General features: G+C 39.3%; 1 protein-coding gene across 1 annotated transcript in view; it reads left to right on the top strand.

Annotated features, from left to right (window-relative positions):
* The first annotated feature begins 269 nt into the window (after positions 1 to 269).
* The window catches only part of LOC5567775, a 709794-nt gene continuing 689610 nt past the window's right edge, over positions 270 to 20453 (top strand). The window contains exon 1 of the mRNA XM_021856664.1: positions 270 to 420. Within this exon, the coding sequence (XP_021712356.1) occupies positions 387 to 420 (34 nt within the window). The 5' untranslated portion in view covers positions 270 to 386. The remainder of the gene's footprint in view (positions 421 to 20453) is intronic.

Raw genomic sequence — 20453 nt, 5'->3', positions numbered from 1 at the left:
ACCTCTTTTGATCATGACCAATCGCGAATTGTCGTTCTTTCACCATTAAGCACTGCATATTACGAACAAAATCATCCCAGGGACACCAAACGGAAAACGGGCAAAAAGCTTGAAAATCTTTACGACCATTTTGTTGCCCCACTTTTAATCAGTAAAATTCCTCTGCCCTCCATCCACCAGAGCAGTCCATCGCATGCGGGGACACTTTTATGACACTAATGCTAATCGCGTTCCGTCTGCTTTGTTTTCCCATATCTCTTTCAGGAAATAACATTGTCTAATCCCCTTGCAAAGAGGTAAAACCGTCATCATTGAAGCGAAGTGAGAGGAGAAAAGAGGGGATCTTTTTCACACTCCAGAGGTGACGTACAAACATACATATCATCATGCTGCGATTCGTTTTGGTCGTTATGTTTCTTGGTAAGTACAGACAATTATTGATATTTTGTATAGGTACAGGTAATTCTATATCAAGTTTCCATAAAAAAAAGTACAAACATGTAATCGATCATTACCGATTTCAACATTTTTGAAGGAAGTTGTTTTCAATCCAGATTTTAACATAGTGTTTTCAAACAAACTTTTTGCAATTTTGCTTTAAATCGAATCTACACCTTTCTACGCCTATCCGCCAATTCGTTTTATCATCTGTTAAAGTGTTCTACTGACTCCCTCTACCTTCAAGTCACATGACCGATATAGTCATAACAAAATAATATAAAACAATAACGGTCGATGCCTTCTCTATTACTTTCAACAATTCAACTTAAATAGTTATCTGGCAACACTGTTTTAACCTATGGATCTAATTCTTTATCATATGAATCCAAAGAAGCTCTGACTATATTGGTTGGATGACAAAACTTTGAAAGACAAAACGTCAATTTCCGAGACGTTGGATGCCAAAACGACAAAAAAGAAAAACGTAGCGAGGACGCAATTTCGAAAGGAGAAAACGGAAAAGGAATGAAAATTTCTTGAAAGAATGATTCTCTTTCGGGAGAATACATAATTCGACGATTTGTTCATTCGACGATTTGTCCCTTTTAATGGTTTGAAATTCGACTTTTCAGCATTTTACGTTTTGTTTTTTGACATTTTGTCCAATACTGACTTTATAAACATTGCTTTGAGCCAGGAAATTTCAAAATTTCAGAAGTCAAAACTTAACATTTGATATATTGTTGTGTGCGTTTGAAACGCAAATATCAAATGCGGGAACACCAAACGCGGTAAGATTTTCCACAGGCAATCCTATGTCAAAGTAAGCTTTTCTATGCTAAATTGGCGGTGATATGTGTAATCGTTGCTATGTGTCCTTTGATTGTTTTGTCTTACCGCATTTGAAGGACATTTAGTGAAGATTTGCACCTCAAATGCACACAGCAATAATTGTATATGGAAAACTAAGAAATTTTAATTTATTCAGAAGAGAGATACTCATTAGACGAGAATTTGACTTATTTTTTTTAAATAAAAAATAATTATTAAAATAAAACAATAATAATTTGGCAACCCTGTATAATAAAAAAACGGAGAGAGAGGAGACAGCTAGCTTAGATTGCGAGCTCCCAAAAGTCAAGGGAACCTGTCATCAACTGTCACTGGAAAACCGCACTTTCGAAGGGCAGAGCGTGAAAAACCGTCAAAACTAGGCCACACTAAAACTGTATGTGATTGAAAATGCAGGCTGTTTTCCTTTGCTCTCGCATATAAAATCGTTGATTATTTAAATATTGTCGATTGGACTCAAATTGCTTTTGATTTTTAGTGATCTTTTTGATAAGAAATGATATGCAAAAATAGTTTTTACCCAGTTTGTGCTCTCCGAACCATTGTGCACAACCCAAACATGAGAAGAAGAAATCAAAGAAGCCAAGAAAACAAGCCAGTTGTCAGTGAGCTGTCTCCTCTCTCTCAGATAAAAAACATACAGTATTTCTGGACTCCTCAAAATAGTTTCTTCTTCGAAAGGTATAACAGTTTCAAAGTCATTAAAATCAAGGTGAGCATAATAATTAGTTTTAGACTAATCTGCAATTACATGAGTCGATTTCATGAGATCGAGGGATGATCATGTAAATGTACATGTGAATGTACATTTGACCATACTTTGATCGAAAACCACGGCGGTTGATTATATGTGCTTTGGATACTTGGTGCGGAATGACCCAACTATTACTTTTAAGCCAAACAACTCAAAGTCAATATAAAATAAAAACATAATTGTAGCAGTTCCATAAAATCGTTCTCCTTCAGGTGCACTTGCGAAATAAAACTGCACCAAAAGTCAAACTGACTGTCCGGTATCTGACAGGACCAGCCAGCATCATGCCGTTCCCATTTGATGGAATGATGACCTTGGATATTCATTCTCACGTCCGTCGGTTGCTCTTGCTGCCCGTTGGCGAAAACGTTATGATGTCTGTTTTGGTTGCGATGTTTGCCTTGCGGTGGAAATTTTCACCTCTGCACCAAACAGAGACCAACTGCACAGGTGAGGGTGGCGAGTGGATTTTCCAGAGAGGCTTTCAGTGCTATTTCTGACTCTGTATGAGTGCGCGGTTGTGGCGCTGTGGTGAAAATCTAACGTACGGAAAGCTTTTACTCTGATGGGAAGTTAGTTGAAAGCTCTTGCGATGATGATTCTGCGCTGAATCAGTAGGTGGTATTAATATCAGGATATGGATTTGAACTTTCGTCGAGATAAAAGCTTTGAGGGAAATATTGCACACCATTAAGGACACATTAGGGATATTATTGAAACTTTTATCCCAATTCATAGGTGCACTCTAGGGGATTCTGAAACTAACTTTAACTGCAAGTTTTTGAGGCAGAGCTCAGTAGTATCATAATTGTGTACGCTAAAGAGGGAAAAGCACTAATACAGCAAGTTCTGTAATTTATTGATAAAAGCTAAGCCTATAGGATATTGCACTATCCAGAAATAAATCCCTAACTTTGTGGATTATTTATACCCATAAATATCAGTTCGTCGTCTTATCACACGCTCAGGAACCAAAACAACCTAAATTTGTTATTTTCACTCAGAGGAAGTTGATCTTTTTTTAATTCCTTTATTAGTATCATCCCAATCATTACTTTCAATACTTAAATCTAGGTTTTCTGTGTTAGGCAACACTGTCATCTTAATTTGGTTAACCCGTATAGGAATGAGTGAAATTAAAAGTACTAAAGCGATCACCGCTAAGCAAATACTATACAGATACATTTTTTTTCACAGTATACTCGCACAAATCTCTAATTTCTAAAAAGTGGCCACATTATCGCGGGAATTGTCATGCGGCCGGAGTTGTTACGGCGGAACACTGGATCAGATGGGGTAAACATGGGCGGTTTTTTGGGACTTGGGGGCTGTCCATTAATTACGTAAGGGTTTATGGGGCGTGGGGGGGTCTGAGATTTCTTACGCGCCATACAATTTATATTTAATTTTCATACAAAAAATCTTACCATGGGGGGAGGGGGGTTGAAAAACGTCGAAAAATGTCTTACGTAATTAATGGATTGTCCCTTGCCAGGATATCTTTATTTATCAAGTACCACTCCATATATCGATGTGAAAAATTATCATATAATTCTTTATATGTAGTGCACAACCCATGAAATTTAATCGGTTCACTAAAATTCGAGATTTGCTTCTGCAAAGTTTTGATGAAAATTGTTAGAGTGAGACAAACGATAGGGAAAATAACACGATTCGCCGTGTTACCTTAAACCATTGTTCTTCTTCTTGGCATTAACGTCCTCACTGGGACAGAGCCTGCGTCTCAGCTTAGTATTCTGTGGCAGGTACGATGATACTTTTATGCCCAGGGAAGTCAAGGAAATTTTCATAACGAAAAGATCCTGGACCGATCGGGAATTGAGCCCAGACACCTTCAGCATGGCTTTGCTTTGTAGCCCCGGACTCTATCCACTCGGCTAAGGAAGGCCCCTTAACTACCTTAAACCATGGTTAAAGCATTAAGAACATAATAATACATCATAAATGAAGAGTTTTGAGCCGTTAAGAATGTACCGGATGTGGCAAATCAAACATAATGCTCTGAAAAACCGAGTATAGATTTCTTGGATACTAAACCATTGATGAACCAAAATGATGGAAATTCAACAAAAACTTTTATCTTCTTCTTTCAATGTAATTCTTGGAACTAAAACTAGCTGGGACGAAAGCGTAAGAAGCGAAGAAATTTTCGGAAACAATTTTAAAGTAATTCGGCACGACCGAAATTTGCAACACTGTAATAAGAAGTCCGGTGGCGGAGTCCTCATAGCCATCAATGCAGACTTTACTTTTGAAGAAATTGAAATTTTCAAACACAAAGAATTCGAAAATATTTGGACTAAAGCTCTAATTAATGAAGAAACGCATATTTTTTCATCATTCATTCATTTCATTTTCCACCTGAACACGCTAAAAACATTCTTTTGAATTATTCTTCAAAATTGTCGAAATTATTATTTCAAATATGGTAGTAAACTGCATATTTATGGCGACTTCAACCAACGCAATGCCGACTTCATTGCAGACAATGAAAATGATTCACTTTTACTCCCAGTCGTAGGCGAAGACAGTACTTTACAATTTTTATTCGACAAAATATCATATTTTGGCCTAAATCAAATTAATCACGTAAAAAAAACAGCAAAATTTTTACTTGGACCTTTTATTTACAAATTGCACTGAAGATTTGAATCTATGACAAAAGGTCGAAAGACAAAAGTTCGAAAAGATAGAAGGTCGAAAGACAAAAGGTCGAAAGGACAAAAGGTCGAAGAACAGAAAAGAAGGGACAAAAGGTCGAAAATATTTTTTAAAGAAGGAAAAATTTCCCATCATGCAAATCACTTTCGACCTTTTGTCCTTTCGACCTTTTGTCTTTCGACCTTTTGTCCTTTCGACCTTTTGTCTTTTGACCTTTTGTCCATAAGCCATCTTCATACATAAAACTTCTCTCCCCAGCGACTGGGAGTACGAGGAAGTGCCGGAATACGATAAAGCAAATTACTATGAAGCCAAACGTAGACTATGTACAATTAATTGGCAACATATTATAAGTATTGAAGGAAATGTCGACACCGAAGTAGACGAATTCCATTCAATTATTCAACGAATAATTAATTTAACTGTGCCAACAAGAAGAAGTTGTATACAGAATAAGAAATTACCGGTGTGGTTTAGCCCACAACTGAAAAACCTAAAGAACAAGAAACAGAAAGCGCATCAATTATACAAAAAAGAAAATACTGCCACTAACTTACAAAATTATCATGACATATGTAAAGAATATAATAGTAAGGTCGAATCTGAAGTCAAATCATGTCCTAAAAACTTTTTTAATTATGTAAACACTAAATTAAAAAGTAGCAATTTCCCTTCGCGAATGCATTTTGACGGAAACGTAGGTGAAAACTCTTCCGATATCTGCAACCTCTTTGCAGATTTCTTTCAAGAAGTGTATACCACCTACTCCGAAGAAGACCGCGACCGCATTTTTTTTTCTTTTTTCCCACAAATTTCTAATAGTATATCTATTGCAAAACTATCACAACAAGAAATCTCATCGGCACTAAAAAACTTGGACGTGTCAAAGGGAGCAGGACTGGATGGCAAGCGTGGAAATCCTCGTATTTGGTGTCTGTTTTCAAATCAGGTACAAAATATGACGGATCCAGTCATATCTATCAGATCGGAAACAAATTGTGCGCTTTCAAAATAAATTATCAGCACCCATTTCTGTAAACTCTAAAGTACCCCAAGGTTCTCATTTAGGGCCACTTCTTTTTATTTTGTATGTAAACGACTTTTCCTTTTTACTTAGATAAATAAAATTTATTATATATGCAGACGACATGAAGCTCTTCATGGAAGTAAGTAATTCTAACAAAACAGAAGAATTCCACAATGACATTAACTTATTCTTCACTTGGTGCAAAAAAGTCTTCTCCAACTCAATATCAAGAAATGTAATTCAATAGCATTTAGTCGAAAATATGTAACACCTCCAATTGAAGTATTTTTAGGAAATTAAGTAGTGCAGAAGTGTGAAATTGTAAGGGATTTGGGCTTAACCCTAGACTCTAAACTCACTTTTGTAGAACATTCTAATTCCAAAATAAACAAAGCAAACAGCATGCTTGGCTTCATTAAGAGGTTCAGTAACAATTTTCAAGACCCATATACTATTGAACTATTGTATATTACATATGTAAGACCAATCCTGGAATATTGCCACCTAGTATGGAACCCGTACCATGTCGTACACGAAGAACGCATAGAATCAGTACAGAAGCAATTCCTTTTATACGTCCTTCGGAAATTGAATTGGACTGTACTGCCACCATTGGCGTAGGAACAGGGGTTGTGGAAGCGATGTGGGTATGGTGGGCAAACAGTTTCAACACAGAATAAATCGCACTCTCTCTGCGCGCGTGTGTATTATACATGAGATGGATGGATGTGGGTTATGAAAAGAGTCTGCGTGATCTGTTCAAATTCAAATCCCCGAATTCGAAACTTGTAACCAACTGAGTTATTGGGTCACCAAGTGGCCCGGTAGCTTAGTTGGTAAAGCGCTCGTCTAGCATACAAGAGTCCTGGGTTCAAATTTCAGCCGAGCACGTGATTTTTTTTTTCATGGTTTCACCCATAATTTATCCATCTTTACCACGCGTAATGAGTTAATTAATTTATCATAATTATGGTGAGAGTGCAGGAAATGATGGTTGAGGCAACGGAGGAAATGTAGGTATGTGTAGGGTTGCTTGGGCATGTAACTAGTAAATCCTCAATAAAAACTTCCTTTTCCCGAACAACCTAGATAGCTATGAAGGTCTACGCAACTATAATGTGAATTGCGTATATGCTTCCCTGATAAAGATTTAGGGATAACTTTGCGTGGTTAAGGCTACTTATGTAATAACTACAACAGCCGTATTCCCAATCCGCGTTGTCCCAACAATTATCAGGCTTTTAAAACCCCGCTACTTGTGCCCCATCAGCAAATCATGCGGATTCCGAAGTCAACCTGTAGAGAAAGTATTTCAAAGCCTTGCATTTATAGCTAACTGTTCCCCATAGATAACGCTGAATTTTCCCCCACGGCAAACGATGATTTTTCACCACTCACAAATTCCCACATTTCTCAAAAGCGCTCCTGCCTGCTATCTCGGCCAAGTCCAGTGCGTACCACAAACCAGAAGAGGCTGTCTGGCTACTAAATGGCCATCAAGTGGAACGACTCTAATACCCGGCTTATCCTACTTCCAGCTCGGTTGCTTGAGCAATTCACCTCCAGAAGAGCCAATTAGTATCCTTCCAAAATGCGGAGCGTTTCTCGTTCACACTTTTATTTGTAGACCCTCAGCCAGCCAGTCGTGAAGTCGTGGGAAGAGGATTAAACGTATCGTTGGCAGTTGACAGTCAGTCCTCATCTGGCTTCTAGCGAAAACGGGACGACAACTGGACCAGGGTGAATTGATGGTGATGGAGGACCGAACAGAGAATATCACTGCAGGCTTCTCCTCATAACTGCGGTAGGTTAGTTACTTTCGCTGGTTCACCGGTAACTAATCTTTTCACTGAGGCGTTCCGAACGGTTTATTATTATCTTCTGGAGCAGTCGCTTGTTGCTGGTTCAGCTCAAGCGTGAAGTGCAATCCAAGGGGATAATGAAATTTTGACACTTAGCGAATAAAGTGGAATTTATTTTAGATGGATTTCGAAAAGTCAGTACGTTGAAAAAGGCGTATATATTAGGATATAAATACCCCTTCAAAAATATAAACAGGGGTTAGGCCAAATGGTAGAGATAGGCAAAGTTTTTTCTGAATTTAAATTTTCACAACTTTAAAAACATGAAGAAATCAGATCCATCCAGAATCATTCTACGACAAATTTGATCTAATTCCAGAATTTTTTTAAATAATGTTGTTTTGCCCGGAACACCTCCGATGTCCCGAACTTCAGTTGGCCATGTCTAAAACATTTTTTTTTTCTGCCGCTAGTTTTTTTGTGTGGTTTGAAGTATTATTAATGTTCATAATGTTCCTAGAAAATAAAACCAATTGAAATTGAAATGAACGCCTTTAGACTCGTCAGAAAACTTCCGAAATATGACCGTATATCAAACTGTGCGTACTACTTCACAATGATGCTCCCGAAAGCTTTTTTAATAGTTAGATGCTGAGACAAGACTCGCGGAAACCGTCTTCTTTTTCTGTGATTGCTGAGTTTTTTTTTTTCTTATTCCACTTTGTGTTTATACCAATCATGCGCAAGCCGTTCAAACCCTCACATGAACCTCTCAGCAAAAAATGATTGTGTTCGCATCTCAACTGCCATAAATAGCCTTTTGAATGAAATTTCATACCAGCAAACGTTGCAGACATTGGAAATAACTAATCTTGTGTATTTATCAGCAACTTTGGAAAAACTGCTCCGTCGACTGAGGTTTTTAAAAACAGTTTTTTTGTTAATACAGTACTTTTCACTTTTTCAGCCATGAAAATGGCGGGCTGCATATGACGTTGATATTTTTCCTCTTCGCGAGTCTCTCTCAGGTTAGATGCACTTACCAACCTTTACCACTTTCCAAATCAAATCTGGAGATTTGAAAACCTTTTTAAGCTTAAAACTGAATCGGTTGGTAACTACCAGCTAGTGACCAATCGATTAGGTTTTCAGCTTAAACGGATGTTTGGTTCTCCAGATTTGTGATCTTGAAAATTTGAAATTTGGCTTCGATTCATCTTTACTTTAAGTAATTTCCAGGTCCCATAGGGAAAGTGGCTAATATGGAAGATTAGTTTTCTTAATTTTTTCAAAAAGGTATAACCATTTGAGTTAAGAAAAAATATTGCCTATCTCAACCATTTTCCCTTGCCCCTGTACTATCAGAACGATCCATCTAGCGTGTTGAGATATTCACCAAATACTGGCGACAAACAACAACCAACCCACGAGCTAGCGTTTCAACTGAAAATTTATGAATTTTGAGGCTAGTCTTACTTCTTGGTCCTTTCCAGACTTCCCCCACCCAAAAACTGAAACTTTTCCTTCCCAACTTTTTCCCTACAATTTACAGCAGAAGGGCACCTTAGAATGCACACCATACACGCCAACTTTTCGCCTTTCATCAACTTTTTTCCACCACAATCACGGTTTTTCACAAACACTCTAACACGAGACCTCGCCACGCTCTCTGGTGACACATCTTACTACACAGACAGGAGTGGGAAACTGTGAAGCCACAGCCCTGAAGGCTTTTGGCAGTCGCGACTTGGTCGTCATCGTCTCCGATGTTGTCGTCGATGTGACTTTTGTGGAGCAATGCAGGGGAAGGAGGGAAAACTTTTGCCCTTGTCGGAATTCTTGGAAAAATGTAATGGAAAATACTAGTGTGTCGTAACTACCTGTGCTACATGCATGGTGGAGTGCTCGCTTTGAATGGGGCTCTGATAAGAACAAGTAGTTAACGACTTACTGCGAACGTTTGGGGTGATGGAAATGCATTGGCAGCAACGAGGTCATAAATTATCGCGTCGTTGTTCCGTCGGTGGAATGTGCTAGAATGCATTTGCGGCAAAACGGATAACAAGGTTTTCGGTGGTGGAATGATAACAGAGAATTCTGGGTCAAGTACCTATGCAAAATCTTTGGCAGAAAGGAAATGCTTTATACTGACAAAAACTTAACCGATTTTGTACCGTGTGGCAATTATCTTTTCCTATGTTTCCGTACTAATTATTCTATCTACAAATTAAATCCTGGGAGCACAAAAGCTTGCAACCTCTACGTATATTGATCACACGGCAGCGTACGGTCAAATTAACAAGAATTCTGTCAATAAAACACTGTGGAAGTGCTCTTTGAACATTAAGATGAGAAGAAGGCTCTGTTCTAGTGATGACGACAATAACAAGTAGGTAGAAGAGTGTGTTGAAATTCTTGAAATATGTTTGTTCCAGATAGAGTTACTGTGCACGTGCTGTAACCATAGGTGCAGGAGGCTCATTTGCTTGTTAGCACACGGGTGCGCTGCCCATTGTGAGACCTTTTTTTTGCGCCTCATTTTTTTTGAGATGCGTCTCAATGCGGTCTCATGCCCTCCGTCACATGTGCTGTTTAAAAATCATTTTTCAACAAGGATCGAAATTGTAACTCTCGGATCGCGAGTCTTTAACCACATCATGTAGACCATTTAGACACCTGCATATTGAGGCGAAAATAGTTGTAGAGGCTATTCGTTACTAAACAGTTGTTTCACAACTTGGATACCGATGGTGAGCCGTAGCACCGAGCAGTGCATCAGACGAGTCTCACCGGGAGCCCATCGGCTTGCGCGCGCTTTTAAAATTTTCGTGAGCCTCCGGCTAGCGCAGCACACTAGGATTCCGATGAGCTCAGAGACGGTTTGATTGGAGGCTCGTCAGTATTGCTTTGTGCGTTTGAAATTCAAATATCAAATGCGGGAACACCAAACGCGGTAAGATTTTTCACAAGAAATGCGATGTCAAAGATAGATTTTTCTTGCTAGGGCGGCGGTGATTTATTTAATCGTTGCTAGGTGTTCTTTGATTATTTTGTGTTACCGCATTTGGAGGACACTTACTCAACACTTGCATCTCAAATTCAAACAGCAATACATTTATGTGCTCCTGAGAAATATGTAACTCTAGTTCCAGAATTATCAATTATACGAAATCAAATTCGAGATATTTATTTAAAAATGTAAGATATCCTTAAGTCGATTTTGCTGTAAGAAAGCCTCTGTCGTAAACATAGAGTTCTTTACATCAAACCACACAAAACTACTTCAGCAGCAAGGAACACCATGCTGTGTACAAACCATGCACCTGATTTCGTAACTCCCAAACAACTAAGAGAAGACGAAAAAAGTTGTTGAATTTTAAAAATTTTCCCATAAATTAATGGCCCGCCAAGGTGTACAGGCGGTGGCGAAAAAAATCTCTGCAACCAATCTTTACCTTTTTTGCATATGTGATAGAGAATGGAACCGTTTGTCGGATTGGTTGCTCCACGCCAGACAAACTTTTCCTCCCCGTAAAAGGCTTCGGCTCAGAAAACGCCTTACAGTGTGGTAGATGCATTTTCGCTAGTATCGTCACCGACGCACAATGGTCGAGCTGCATTGAAAGAGGCTTCCAAACAACCGAACAGGATTTTGATTTTGTTTATATATTCAATCATCAGGTATGTCTTAAACCTTATGTATTATATATAATTACGATTCTTAATTGAAATTGTACTAATATACAAATTTCTTGGACACAACGCTGTCAAATTGGCTGAAATATAAAAACACCAACAAACATGTTCAGATTACATGTTTCATCGATTTTGGTGATAAAAATAGTTTTGACCAACTCTATTTTTATTTCAACCATTGTGCGACTGTGTGGTTTGTCGGGGATTTTATGCATTGACCGGGTTGGCAGCAGAGGTGGCAGGGCAAAATTAAATTTATAATCCACTTTTGGCCACTTGAACTCCGCAACGTCGTTGTTGCCTGGCGTCGCCATGAAAGGGAACGCCACTCGAGCCTAATTGTTCACCGGCAGCCAACGGAGAGAAGAGCTGGAAGGGGTTGTTAGGTACGTCGGAGTCGAAGTGACTTGCCAGACCATGCCACAATAGTGAAAGCGCTTTGAAGTCCTTGTATTTCGAGGTTTTGAACCATGGTCTCTGAGCGGGTGAAAAGTTGTACCTTTACTGACCTGCTTCTGGACCAAACGATCTGTTGATTTGGGCGCTATATGGGGCTTCTTCTTCCGCGAAGAAGTGCAATATTTCGCACTTCAGCTCAAAACTTATGCTTTTCCAGAATCGGTATCGAACGCAATAACTATTTCCATGAATAGATTTACAATACGAATTGAATTGTAGTGTGTGTGGATATACAGATTGAAGAAGAGTGTAGGACAAGCTTGCCATAGAAAAGCATATAAGCAGAAAAATCACATTATATCCGTTTCAATTGATTGATAATCATCATATTTTTGGACAATCCGTTTGACCAATAACTCACATTTCCAAACCGAAAATCAGGTCATGCCAGCCATCGTCCTCCCGTTCGTTTTCGAGAGCATTGTGAACCATCGAAACGTGAAGCAATATGGATTATTTTCCTATTTCTCTTTTATTTCCATGGACATAAACAGCTTTTCCGTTAGGGGGCAAGCGACATTAAAATTTCATTCTCGAATACTTTAAAAAATGATCATCAAGAAACACAGATACCGTCTTTAACCATCAAAGCTGCAAAAACTGTAGCTTAGCACAAGACAACGGATAAGCATGCTCAATAATGCATGGAACAACCGAGGAAAATTTCTGAAGACAAATTTCAATGGCTGAAGCGGGAATCGAACCCACACCTAAAGGCACGATGAGCTTTCAGGTGCACAAATCTGGAGAACCTGATCCGTACCTGATCGATTGGTCACCATCTGCAAGAGAAGAATCGACCAAGTTTTCAGCTCGAACTGATGATCGGTTCTCCGGAGTTGTACTCTTGAAAATCTGAAGTTTCGTTTCGGTTCATCTTCACCTTAACGGCTTAGCAAATTCCATAATGAAAAAATTTCAATATTTGATAAGTTGAGGGCCCGTTTATCAGAAGTTTCTGCCTGGCTAGTTATTGATACGGATTATAAGGATAACTCAAAGAATTTCTACGATAGGTTCTTCAACAATTTATTCCTAGAATTGTTCTCCAATTCCTCCAAGCATTCCTTTTTAAATTATTTCTACAGATAGGAATTTCTCTAGGCAGTTTTTTACAGAACTAATATAGAGCTTATACCAGGATCGTTTTTAGTTTTTTTTTCAGATATTTAGGTACTTCGCATTCTTCAAGGAATTCATCCATTACCTCTGAAATTTATTGTATCAAATGTATTGCTTGAAATCATTTGGCATGAGTCCTTGAATTTTATACTAACATAGATTCCTTAACAAATTTGATAAATTGTTGTCCCTAAGACTACTGGTTTTTCCAATAGCTTAACTAACAATACAAAGGGCTTTTCTTAGCCTTGTGGTTAGAGTCCTGCTGAAGGTGCCTGGGTTTGATACCAGTTCGGTCCAGGATCTTTTCATAACGGAAATTTTCTTGAATTCAATAAATTTAACTTTTAAATTTTAAATTTCTTCCAATGTTTATTCATTTCTAATTTTTATATCTTCAAAATATTTTTTTAAGTCGTCCTACCAAAATTACTGGGACTTTGTCGAAAAAAAATAATACTTAATCTAGGATTCGGCCATGGACCTCTTTCCTGTGGAATTTTCCTTGAGATCCATAATAAAGTACATTCAAAGAATTTTAAAATAGTTCATAAAGAGATGTCTCTGGAAAATAAAACTAAATATTTAATGCATAAAAGCTTAATGGCATACCTTGTCGTATTCTGTCATGATAAACACTAAAAAATATTTATTCTGCATAACATGTCCCTAGAATTACTTAATTATATTCCGGGAATTGTAATGATTCTTTAGCTCGAGGTCAGTAAAACTCGCTCAGATAAATATTTCGAGAAATTATATTTATGAATACGGCTCATACGCTCCGTTCGGAATTTGAATCAAGTTGTTCGGAATTTGAGACAGAATATCGGCATTTGAATCAAAATGTTGCTCAATACTTTACGTAAAAACAATACTAAACAAAATTAAATAAACATTTTTATTGTCACTGCCGGTAGATAACAGTACAGTGTTGCGAATAAAATAAAATGATAATAAGTATCAGCTACGTTTTGCTTACCAGATTTACTGGAAGTCGCTGTTGGCCGGTAGGTGATTTTAAGACAAAAGGTGGCGAAACTGTATGGACATAAATTTGGGGGATGAAAATACTAGAAAGGTGCACGCTATGTCTGAACCAGACGATTATAAAAATCGAATGTACATTAGGTTTCTTCTCGCTAGTGTTCAGTATTTGGGTTTGATTTTTGATTTTTTCTACTTTTTAGCTATTTTTCATACTAAAACCCATGAAAACCCCGATTTCAACGAATTTCGGCCCATACAAAATGTATGGAAAAAAATTTCACCGATAGACATAGCGTGAGGTGGCGAACGTGACTGTAAGGAAAAGCTCAGACTACCGCTCTCTGTAACTATCATAATATGTTGCACATTATGAGAGACTTATTCTCGTATACTGTTACAACTTTGATCAGATTGGGGGTATAGTAGTGCATGATAAAACCCCTCTAAACATGCACCAAACCTGGGGGACACTATTGCTATTGGAAGTTCGTGGATTGTTTATCGTGCCAGTAAAGAAAAACACCTACCCCCAATCGTAAATAAGCGAGAAAAATGAATTTTATCATCGCTCTCTCTTTGGCGCTCTCTCTTGGGCTTCGCTGCTTCCATTTATCAGACTTGTTACAACTTGCGATACATTGACGATCGTGGATTGCAACAGATGGGATGTTTTTCTTTGTTTGCTTTGATCGTGCTACATACTCAAATGAGAGCGAATTCTGCAATGCCTGGTCCCGTTCCATATTTCGTGGGTTTCAAGTTATTTTCACAAACCGGAAGTCGCCATCTTGGATTTCAAAATGGCGTCATATTATGGTTCACGTCATCCCTATCGATACCCTCGAGAAGTACCACGGATAAACCCCACCTCTTCGCAAAACTTCTCGAGAAAAAATGATTCTTTCACGCTCAAAATTCTAACTTACGCTCCCTCTTTTTGCGCTCCAAATTCCAACTTACGCTCCCTCCTTTTGCGCTCCCCCAGTTAGGGGCGTAAAAAGAGGTTTGGCTGTATTCGTGTAATATTTCCTAACGTGTAAATTACATACTTGCTATAATCTCCTAATTCATCTCGTAGCATCATACACTATCTGATTTATTACGAATAATCAACAATGTGATAATATGAGGATGTTTCCGAGGACCCTGCTGCAGTGCCGCCGGAATGCAATAAGAGCATAATGCTCATCCTGGACATCCCTTGCCAAGACATCAATTTCATATGGCTTATTTCCTATTTAGCCTACTTCTTCGCTTTCTGATCTGGGAAAAAGGCTATATGACAACCACAGGGATTAAGTCGAAATCCAGAAACGTAGCTCAATCTTGAGCGATTCCATATACCCGAAGATTGGCAGCTTTTCGGATCAGCCGATCATGAGGCTTCTTGTAGTGGTGCCTAACGGGATTGTATCTTGACTGTTCCGATGCTGCGATTATCACGAGGAGCTCTTTCTAGCTCGAAAGTTTAAATTAAATGAACCAAATCATTGTTTTTTTTTTTTTTCAAATAATATGTTTGTATTTTCATTTTTCTTGTGTGTCGTGGGAGCTTCAGAATCATCTTCAGATACTTGTTCTGAACGGTTTGTAGCTGCTTAATGTGGATCCGGACAAATCCCATCCAGACCGGGGATCCGTACAGCAACATTGGAAGAACTACCTGTTTGAAGATGGCCAATTTGTTGGTGTTGGAGACGAATGATCATCGGGTAGTGCCTTTTCACCATGGATGTGCTCTGGAGCACCCTATCGTCGACATGCGGTCGGTAGAACAATACATAGTCCCAGGTATCTCACCACGTCAACCCACTCCACTTCGTTGTCAAGCACTTTTATTTTCCCGTTTGGCTTGAGGCGGTTCGCATTCCTATGCGGGAAAACAATGACTTGGATCTTGGTGCCGTTCATCCGGATCTTCCAATTTTCCACGTACACAACGTAGGCATCAAGTCCTTTTTTGTAGTTTGTTCACTAGCGCTCTGATGACCCGCCCAGAGATCGAAGTGTGCGGTGTCAGAAAACGGAAGCAAAAAGTTTCTGCTCCGTCAGTTTTATGAATATTTGAAGTTTTATTTTCTTTTCTAAAGTTTGTGTACGTATTCGGAAATCCTCAAGCCAGTTCGTGATTATTCAAGTTCGCTTGTTCCGAGATGTGATGTATCAGCCATTCTATTATGCAGCCCATCACTAAGAACTACCGTTACACGAATTGTCAGCGCGCTCGTCATTCCCCTTGAACGGTTTCGAGACGACGGAAATCTTCAGCTGAGAATAGTTGGATCCAGTGAGTTCGTTTCAATTCGGTCTCACATGATTCGTGAGTGCAAGACTACTGATGATCGGATGTTTGTTTGTTCTGATGAACTCGGCAGAAGAGAAGAGAATCAGTGGGGAAAAAGTAATTGAAAAACTGAATGCACGTTCTACCAGATTCGTGCATGTATTGTCAAAAAAAAAACATTCACACAAAGAAGAATTCAACGATGACGGATACTGAGGATCGGCGATGTTGACTGTATATTGAAATATGCAGACACTGAGTATGGGACCAAGTATCCCAAGTAACAATTCCACAGCTTCTTGGCTTTCGTGAGGATTTATTAATGTTTTATGACAGTTAAGTGATTGCTATAATACTTAGAGGCGACATTTAACGTTGCCAAAAGATGATATTTTGTAATTCGGCTCTTGGCTGTTTTCAAAACCTTTTAGAGCCAAAACGTAAAGTCGAAATTTTGTGGCTACAAAACCTGCTTTATCGCAGCATACAATACCTTATTTTACTGCTTGCCGTGGCTGAACGACTCTTATTTGTTACGGCTATGATAAAAGACTCATATAATACAGCTTGTTGTCATAAAAGCTGCTTTTAAGCTGCATGACTTCAACTTGGTTTCTGATGACTTACCTTATTAATACCTCCCAAATCAGTATTGGGACTCATAAGATGCAAAAACTCTATTTGCATTGCAATTTTAATACTTACCACACCAATATAAAGTCACTATCATTGTGTTATTACCATGGAACACTTATTCCTAATGGTAAAACGCAAAACTGATATGCATTTTCGTTTTTTTGCGTATTTTCTTCAAAATAGTACGCCCGAACTGTCAAACTATGTTAAATGCTGCTTAGTTACCATATAAAGCGAAAAAAAGCTGAATCATCTTCAATCAGCATTTATTAAGGCAATTTTACATCCACAAATGCCGAATCATAACAGTGTGCCCTTATTTATGTAGTTATGATAACAAAACAGCATTTGTCGATGGCAATCCATCAAACATGGATGCGCCATATTAATTTCACTCCGGTTGCCACAATTTCACTTTTTCAAATCATACTATCTCCATGAATTCGCTCATAAGACGCTATAGTGTGATGATTTACCTGATTGAATATAATTTAAAGCACATTTACTGCCCAATCAAACCAAGAAATGTTGAATTTTCACCTGGCGGTTTATTTTAGCAAATGCTAAATAACTAGAAATATGCCCCTTTTCAGAGGGGGCACAGGCAAATTCACTTCTTTCTCATCACATTTCACAATAAATCTCACTCGGCACTAAAGATTCGAGCACTACCTATATCAAAAAAAAAATCACTTCAAATAAAAAGCACTGGGAAATAAATTATCACAGACGTATTTTCAATCTTATTTTGTTTTGTTTACGTGGGAATAAATTCTGCAAGATCGACGTTATGATAAAATCATTTTCAAGATGAACCGACATTCATCGAGTAAAGGTGGCATCAAAATAGCTACCATAAATGCTATTTTGCTCTATTCTTGTGACATAATTATACTCTTCATAGCCTCTTTCAGAGTGGGCCAACTAGTCATGTTCTAATCTACAAGAGGTTTTGGGGGATGCGATGAAGGCAACAGTGCCTTGATCGTGGTTTTATGAGCGTTTATTTATAGCACCCTGGAAGTAATTCGTAAAACTAAAATTGTTACTTGGGATACCTACTGCTTTGAGGCACTCCGGCTGGGATTGGGTACGGACTCGAGAGTGTACCAGAAACGATAACCTGGGATGTTTTTCCGGCGAGGTAGTTGGAGATAATCTTCACCAGATAGGCGGGGCAGTTCTGCTGGAGTAGTTTGTATGTGAGTCCGGCGTGCCAGACATTATCAAAGGCTTTTTCAATGTCTAGCAACGCCATGACTGTTGCCTTTGACAACTGCTTCAACCGCCTGATCTGGTTGGTCACCCTTTGCAGTTGGTGTACTGTTGAGTGCCCACGCCTGAAATCAAACTGGACATCCAACAGTATATTGTTTGCTTCGGTATGGTCTAGGAGCCTATGGTACACAACCCTCTCGAACACCCTGCTGATTGACGAGAGTAGGCTGATTGGTCGGTAGCTGGCCGGATTGGTGGGATCCTTCCCGGCTTCAGAATGGGAACCACCTTTGATAGTTTCCAGCTGGAAGGGAAGTATCCTATTTTGAGGCATCTGTTGAATACATTGACCAGAACGTTGATCGCCTTGGGGCCAAAGTTCTTGAGGACTAAATTGAACACTCCGTCGAACCCTGGAGCCTTTATGTTTCTCGTGAACTTGATGCTAGTCCTCAGTTCCGCTGATGTTACCCTCTTGTCAACTAGAAGCGCATTTGGCTGATCGGCCAATCGGTTGATGCTGTCGGTTACCAACGGCTCCATCGGACTAACTATATCCCGACCCAGATTATGCGAGGCTAGAAACTGCTTTGAAATTGCATTTGCCTTTTCACTGGCTGTTGGGCAAATTTTGTTTGGTTCTCTGAAAGGTGGTACTGGTTTGGGTTTTGTTTTCAACACTTTTGCAAGACGCCAGAAGGGCTTGGAGTAGTTTGGTATTTTTTTGAAATCTGTGCTGAACTGTTTGTTTTTAAACTTACTAACTCTATTGGCAATGATTCTGTTAATTTTTTTATAGAGAATTTTACGGGACGGATTGAGGGTTCTTTGATATTATTTTCTAATGCAATTTCTAAGGGATATTATCCGTTTCGTGGTACTGTCAATGTTGGTGAACTTACTTACTATTGCAGTTGATGGGATGAATCGGGACTCCGCCTCACCAATGGTATCAGTGAGTTTTCGGAAAGCATTGTCGATGTCATTCGCTGTCACCAGAACCGGGCTCTCATTGGACCGATCCTCGCAGCTGCTGGAACTGGGGCCAGTTCGCACGATGGTAGTTTTTTCTCTGATACTTTTGTCGTGGATTGATGGCATGTTCCACCTCGAAAACCACCGGTAGGTGGTCAGATGGCAGCTCTGTCATGGCGACCAGGAATGGAGGAACCATCCGAGAGCTTGCTCTGCAGTGGATTGTACGCTGCAACGATTTAGATTGGACCAGTCGGTGTAAGCAGTTCTACTCTGACCGCCTCGATGGTGCTCAATCGATAAACCGGCAGCGCACGGCACTTGAATCCCTTGCGAACAGCAATGGCTACGCCACCACCATGTTATACACCGGGGCGGTTCAGTCTGAAGACGGAGTGCTCCGGCAGGTAGAAACTTACAGGCGGCCTCAGATGACTTGCCTTAATAAATGCGATGTCGATTCGGTTGGTTTCTAGAAAGACGATGAACTCTAGATATTTGGCCGCCAGGCAAGTATGGAAAAATTCACTCACTCACCCGAACGCTACCGATAAAATATCTGCAAAATATCTGCTGCCACCGAATGTTCAATGACTGCCGAACGCTACTAGGGTGAGCGCAATTCCGACAAATCGTAAACGATTGAGATAAACCGAAAATGAAAAGATATACGGAGTGGAGAGAGCACCTATCCTTTCTTAAATTGGAGACACGAAAGAACGCGTTCGCCATTCGATCACTGAAAGCTTCCTGCGAAATGTACAGATTGTGCGTTCACTGAAACATTTCGCCTTGTGTATTACCAGTCAGTGAACGCTCTTCAGCTCTCAAATACGAATGCTACTCGTGCGGAATCGGAATGTAAAGAATCATTCGCTACAGCAATCGGATGCCTTCGGCACAAGGAGTCGGTAGTGAATCATTCTGTTACCGTTTTTGTCTAATGCAGCCCACAGACGCTCAGACGGTTTGACCAACATTGACTCCGCCCCCAAGTTAGTCAAACCGATTTATGTTGCTGCAACCGTTTGACCGACTGTCAAAGTGTGTTGCAGCAACACCATATTTCTTCGCATGTTTTGAATGCTCTCGGCAAGCCTAGTGAATATGTGATTGTTTTTTTTTTTTTTTCGATTTCTGTGGCTGAGGTGGTGAATATTTTTATGGCAATAATCGTTGTGAGAAATAGCAGAACTTTCAGAATTTAAATACCGGAAGAAATGGATATTGAGGAGGAATTACAATTACAATTCGCACGAAGTATTCCGGCAGAACTCTAAAATTATGAGGGATCTCTATCTGGGATTATTCTGAGCAGTCATCGATATGAGAATGACTAGGGTAATTTCTTCAAAGTTTGTATCCGGAGTCTTTAGCGGTTTCCTCTAGTTATTCTACTTTGAAGTCTTTCCAGAACCATTGATTATACTAGGGATTCCACCAGAAAGTCTTCTTGGGATTCTACCAGGAGTTTCATCAACAATTCCTCTAGAAATTTATCCACAGATTTACACA

This window comes from Aedes aegypti, chromosome 1, assembly GCF_002204515.2.
Source record: "Aedes aegypti strain LVP_AGWG chromosome 1, AaegL5.0 Primary Assembly, whole genome shotgun sequence".
Classification (NCBI taxonomy): Eukaryota; Metazoa; Arthropoda; class Insecta; order Diptera; family Culicidae; genus Aedes; species Aedes aegypti.
Note: the sequence above shows the minus strand (reverse complement) of the source record. Positions and strands in the feature narration are given on the sequence as shown.